At 40.4% G+C, this 6,539-nt stretch overlaps 1 protein-coding gene across 5 annotated transcripts in view; it reads left to right on the top strand.

The window, feature by feature from the left end:
* Nucleotides 1-2,773: 2,773 nt before the first annotated feature.
* LOC128697480 (ATP-binding cassette sub-family C member 4-like) overlaps nucleotides 2,774-6,539 on the top strand; it is a 73,636-nt gene continuing 69,870 nt past the window's right edge. For 3 of the 5 annotated variants that reach the window (XM_070094046.1, XM_070094045.1, XM_070094047.1), the window contains exons 1-2: nucleotides 2,775-3,042; nucleotides 4,427-4,561. In XM_070094046.1, the coding sequence (XP_069950147.1) occupies nucleotides 2,939-3,042; nucleotides 4,427-4,561 (239 nt within the window). In that variant the 5' untranslated portion in view covers nucleotides 2,775-2,938. Of the gene's footprint in view, nucleotides 3,043-4,426; nucleotides 4,562-6,539 lie in introns of all 5 variants that reach the window. The other 2 variants (XM_070094048.1, XM_070094049.1) reach the window with 2 other exon arrangements.

Raw genomic sequence — 6,539 nt, 5'->3', positions numbered from 1 at the left:
TACAGAGTAAACTAGGAAAACTATATTTAGGCTTCATTAGTAGTGGTGTGGCCGGATGGTGGTGTGGCCAGGGGGAGGTAGTGGTGGTGTGGCCAGGGGGAGGTAGTGGTGGTGTGGCCAGGGGGAGGTAGTGGTGGTGTGGCCAGGGGGAGGTAGTGGTGGTGTGGCCAGGGGGAGGTAGTGGTGGTGTGGACTAGGGGAGGTAGTGGTGGTGTGGCCAGTGGGAGGTAGTGGTGGTGTGGCCAGGGGGAGGTAGTGGTGGTGTGGCCAGGGGGAGGTAGTGGTGGTGTGGCCTCGGGGAGGTTGTGCTGTTGTGGCCAGGGGGAGGTAGTGGTGGTGTGGCCAGGGGGAGGTAGTGGTGGTGTGGCCAGGGGGAGGTAGTGGTGGTGTGGCCAGGGGGAGGTTGTGGTGGTGTGGCCAGGGGGAGGTAGTGGTGGTGTGGCCAGGGGGAGGTAGTGGTGGTGTGGCCAGGGGGAGGTAGTGGTGGTGTGGCCAGGGGGAGGTAGTGGTGGTGTGGCCAGGGGGAGGTTGTGGTGGTGTGGCCAGGGGGAGGTAGTGGTGGTGTGGACTAGGGGAGGTAGTGGTGGTGTGGCCAGGGGGAGGTAGTGGTGGTGTGGCCAGGGGGAGGTAGTGGTGGTGTGGCCAGGGGGAGGTTGTGGTGGTGTGGCCAGGGGGAGGTAGTGGTGGTGTGGACTAGGGGAGGTAGTGGTGGTGTGGCCAGGGGGAGGTAGTGGTGGTGTGGCCAGGGGGAAGTAGTGGTGGTGTGGCCGGGGGGTGGTAGTGGTGGTGTGGCCAGGGGGAGGTAGTGGTGGTGTGGCCAGGGGGAGGTAGTGGTGGTGTGGCCAGGGGGAGGTAGTGGTGGTGTGGCCAGGGGGAGGTAGTGGTGGTGTGGCCAGGGGGAAGTAGTGGTGGTGTGGCCAGGGGGAGGTAGTGGTGGTGTGGACTAGGGGAGGTAGTGGTGGTGTGGCCAGTGGGAGGTAGTGGTGTTGTGGCCAAGGGGAGGTAGTGGTGGTGTGGCGTAGGGGAGGTAGTGGTGTTGTGGTCAGGGGTTGTTAATTGTGGTGATCAGAGGGAGAGGGAATTGGTGGGGAGAGGGGTTAATTGTGGTGTGATCAAGGGGGGTAGGGCATTTGTGGGTGGCAAGGTCATGATAGCGAGCTGGTGGTAGTGGGAAGACGTTGCCAGGGGAAGTGTAGTGGGGGGGTGGCCAAGGGAAGACCAGTGGGGGGGATGGACAGGGGGTAGGTTTGTACAGTAATATGTAATTAGAGCTTTAACATCAGCTTCATCATTGTGGCTGTTGGCTGGGAAGGCGGTCTATCTTCTAAAGAAAACGAGGTTTTAGACGGATTTATGAATGTTGAAAAAGCCACATTCAGCAGTGGATGCATCCTTGGTTTTTCAATGTAAGTCTCGTTGTAAAGCAACTTCAGTTTTACTCGCCCAATGTTCATCAGAAAAATTACTCCCTGGTCAGATTTTTTTTTTTGCAGTTTTTTACCACTTTCTCGTATAATTGATTAATTTTGGGTTAATTTTAGTTGTTAAATCCCAGATAGTTGACTGGGAAAGAAAACGGATGAAGGGAGGGGGCAGATGGCTGATAAGGAAATATAGTAGTCGAATATGCAGTATTTAGAACATTTATTAGAACTTTTGCACACTAGAAGCGAAACATCTAATGTCCTAAAAAAAATCAGCTGCATTTTATAGTGTATAATGTAATTTGGTATGTCTATCAAACTTCTGTATATAGAATCCCACTTGACCTCCCAACATGTAGGGTCTTCAAATACGGTTTGCAGCATATTTCTAAGTTAGGTTGTCTTCTATTTCTAAAAATAAATTTTAACATACTACATCTGAAACAATATGAATATAACAGTAAACAGACAGTCATTGTGCACGGTGTGAGCATGTGTCATAATTAAACTGCTGAGGGTGCCTTCAACTGTCTTCCATTTGTCTGTTCTTAAGAGGATGCCTGTAATATCCGTATATATATATATATATATCTAAGGGGCTCTGTTGGTAGCGCACTCAGCTTTCATACTGAGGGTACGTGGTTAGATTTCTGGTACAGGTGTAAACGCTGGGAATTTCTTTACACTTACTGTACTGTTCATCTACCAGTAAATAGGTACCTGGGTGTTAGTAGACTGTTGTGGGTGGCATCCCAGGGAACGATATACCTTAAAGCTCGGCTTTGATATGAGCTGAGGATAACAGCTTTTAGCCTGTAAAATTTATATAAAAAAAGAAAGTGAACTACCCATATTCCCCAAATACATTTTTTTTACATTGTACATTGTTATTTAGAGAGAGAGTAGCCAAAATACCTCCATGCATGTTACAATACACCAGGCGCATATGTGGTAAACTCGTAGGGGTCATACATCGTTTGGGGGTAATGAAATACATTCAGGCTCGATTCATGGAACTGAAATACAGGTCTGGACTATATTGCCATCAATTTTGAATCCATATTCACAAAAAGAAATATACTGAAGTTTTACCCTATTTCTCGGACAGTAAAAACAAAACAGGAATGATTAGTCATGGTTTAGTTTTTTAGGTATGTACATAAGTACAATTATCATACAGTGCGTTAGCAATAATTATATATTATTGTTGCTAACGCACTTGGCTCACACACTGAGGTCAGAGGTTCAATCCCCTGTACGGGTGGAAACATTAGGACATGTTTCCTTAAGACACCTACTGTCCCTGTTCACCTAGCAGTAAAATAGGTACCTGGGTGTTAGTCGAGTGGTGTGGGTTGCATCGTGAGGACAAAAATTGACATAATTTTGCAGGAAATGCTCAGCATAACAAGGGACTTTCTCAGTAGTATTATGTCAGTTAGGTTTGTGCGCATTGTACATGTAGAAATAGGATGATTATTATTTAGGTTGTTTTATGATGTTGCAGGTGGATCATGCCACTGATGAGACTTGGTTACCAGCGTTCCTTGGATGTCCATGATCTGTACAGTGTCCAGGAGCAGGATTCTTCCAAGGAACTAGGTGATAATATTCAAAAGTAAGTAGACCTTTAACTTGTCTTAATAATTTAAGTAGACAGCCATTATTGTCAGTGTTCAGCTCCTCAAAACTTAAAGGCTAACCGAGCAGCTAACAAAGTCTGGGCTTGGAGCCAGGCTGCAAGGGTAGAACCTCTGAAAATGATCACAGATGTCATGGGTATCTCAAGTGTTTGCCATCACTTGTAGCTGCAGTTATATCTACACTGTTAAGTGTCCCATTAATATAGTACAATTAGGGTTAACACACACCTTAGTGCCTGGAATCACACACTTTCAGTGGTGTACCTGTCATTAAAGAAAACTGGCAGAGATGGTCAGAAAAGTGTCAAAAAGTGAAAATTGTAGATAGGTGAATGGGTCTGAAATGTGTATTAATCCATTTAATAGTACTGTACAAACAAATTCCCCCATAGTGGGGTTTATACCTAAATGTAAACAGTCTGAATGGCTCTCTCCATGATCTTACCTCAGACACCTGATGCTGATGAAAAAAATTCTCTCAACCTTCCATTTAGAACCTGTTTATGCACGTGTGAATATGCCTTATTTATTTATTTATTTATTTATTTATTTATTATACATTTGAGCACACATACAGAGGTACAAAAAAATACAGATAAGAGCAGCATGCCAAAGCCACTTATACTATGCATAGCATTACGGGCCGGCTTAAAATTAACTTAAGATTAACTAAGCAATGATGAAGTCAGTGATAAAACATTAATGTAAACAGATTACTATAAAGCACAAGTGAGTATTACAAAGACAGGTCATATGGTTGCATTCAGTCATATGAAGGATTCTGTTAGGTAGTGTATTTAAAAAATAATAAAGTTAGATTCGGTTTTAGGTTTAACATTTATGTGATATAATTGTGAGAAACATTTAAGATATACAATTTATAAGGTTCAGTTATTCAGTATTTATTTGGTTTTGGGTGAGTAAGTGATCTTTGAGTAGAGACTTGAATTTATAAACAGGTAGTGTTTCTTTTATATTTACAGGTAATGAATTCCAGATTTTAGGGCCTTTTATGTGCATTGAGTTTTTGCATAGTGTGAGATGAACACGAGGAACATCAAAGAGTGATCTGTGCCTTAATACTGTACTGCAGTTTGTTTCATGATATTGGCATTTTGATAACCACTTTTACAAAATATTCATAATATTGTTCATTTTTATCACATTTAATTAATTAACCCTTTATGGAACAGGTCAATAAATTTATTGGCCTGCCTAGTAAAGGGTTAATCTTGTGATTTTGTTAATTCAGGAGCTTGACAGTTTTCACTTTTTTCTTGTAGATTCTATTGTGCAATTGTTACATTGTTCTAGTGTGAGGTGATGTATGCATGTGTTGTTAAATACTTTGTTTCACAGAAAGTGGGATGAAGAACTAGAGAGGAGCAAAAAGAAAGGGAAGAAAGCAAGCTACGTCAGAGCACTCGTTCGGTGCTTTGGATGGGAGTATGCACGTGTTGGTTTGTATGCAGCTTTCGAAGAATGTGTCCTAAGGTACTGTTTCTCTCCTTAAGTCATAATTTATAGAGTAAATTTCTTATACACGAAGTTGAACTTTTTTTGTAATTTAGCTCCTGCCAGCCTTCAGTGGATGAGTAAATGGTAAGTACAATACTACTTACAGGTTACTCCATGCTGCTTTTGTTGACCATGCATGTTAGTGGGCTATAATATTGTGATGCAATATATCTTGTGTTGATTTAGCATCCATTATTGTATTTTGACTGTTTTTTTTATTAGTTTGCTCTATTACAAACTAATTTTTTGTCAGTAAGTTTCATATTCTGTTTTCAAAAGAGTAGCACTAAAATTTGAGAATTTGTAAACTATGAAAAAAAAATTAGAAATGCAGGGTGTCCGCTAAGTCCATTTTCAGATTTCAAGAACTTATCACAACAGTATGGTAAAATATAGGAAAAGGCAGCTTTCTGCATATAATTATCACAATATGAAGTTCCCTGGCAGATGGACTGGGAGTAACGACTCCTATCATATGGTCCGCACTCTTGTCTCAGATTACACCTTTAGACTTCTTGTCAGGTTTATGCAGAATTGTTTTCACTAATGCCAGTGGCTGACATAAAAAAAAAACACTGCACTAGAATAAATAATTTCATCAGAAAAGCCACACCATACTTGTTGGCCAATGTGTGGAAAGAACCAGTGTATCGATTAGCTGTATTATGTCTGTTATGGGTGCTTATGTTGAGGCTGCATAGATTAGACAATGGTGAAGCTGTATAAAAATGTAGAAAGCAGTATTTTCATACAATTTTTTTATTAACACAGTTTCCCACTGAGGCAGGGTGGCCCCCCAAAAAAGTGAAGAAACACTTTAATCATCACTCACTCCATCTGTTAAAAAAAACAATTGAAATTGGCAAAGAACTTTGTGGACACTCAGGTTGGATTTTAATCTATGAGTGATACCTATATCACATTGCTACCAAGTGATTTACAAGATTACTGTTGGCAGAATGTGTAATGTAGTGGTCTTGCAACCCAGTAGTACTGTACAAAGTTCAATTTGTACTGAGGAAGCATTATTAGTTTCTAATTTTATTTAATCTAATTTCTGGTGTATAACCATATAATCTCTAAATTGGTCCAAAAAGCCTTCAGTTGATTCATGAATATTCAGGTAAATAAGGAAAGTATATTGTTTTCTTGTTCACACTTCTTATGTAGTAACATCAGAACCCTAAGTTGGCTGACTCGTTCATGCTGAACTTTGCACTACAGTACTTTTTTGTTTTATCTGGGAATCTAGTTCCTAAGACTTAAATGTTGTTACTAAAAATGTTTCATTATGCTAGTGTAATTTGACACTGCCTTGTATAGCTTTTGTTATGCTGTTATTTAGTAATTTTAAGTTTTGTACCTAAATTTAAGTAATTTTTTGTTATGAATCTGTTTACTATGCAAGCTTAATCAGCAGTAAACTGTGATAGTTTTACATTATACCTGTTTTGTTCCTCGACCAGATTTCTGCTTGTTCGGTGCTCAGCCTGGTATCCTATGTATGTTTATTGTTGTAATTCAAGTTACAGTACTTATGATACTGCTTGCATTGTAATTATTCCTGTGTTCCTGTTAGATATGTCCTGCTCATTATTATGGTGGCAATATGGATGTAAAGTTTTTAAATTGAAGGTTAAAAAAAAATCTAAGGTTCAGGTTTTAAAATATAAATTGATAAGTAGACTAATTACACATACAAAACATGAACTAATCTTGTTTAAAGCTGCATTTGAATTCTGGCTTTGTTTCAACTTGTTTAATGTAAAGTATTTTCTTTGAGTTTGTTGCATTATGCAGAACTCTGGTCATTAAGGCACAGATTTTTGACACTGTAAATACTTGTTAATGAAATGGCCTAATTGCTGCCATGTTCCTGAAACTGGCTTTGTTGACTTGGAGTTTGTTGCATTAAAAATAAGCAAAATCTGCTAGCTTATTTTTGTGTTACTAG

Source organism: Cherax quadricarinatus, chromosome 44 (genome assembly GCF_038502225.1).
Source record: "Cherax quadricarinatus isolate ZL_2023a chromosome 44, ASM3850222v1, whole genome shotgun sequence".
NCBI lineage: Eukaryota > Metazoa > Arthropoda > Malacostraca > Decapoda > Parastacidae > Cherax > Cherax quadricarinatus.
The sequence above is the reverse complement of the archived record's forward strand: the minus strand, read 5'-3'. Positions and strand labels throughout refer to the sequence as shown.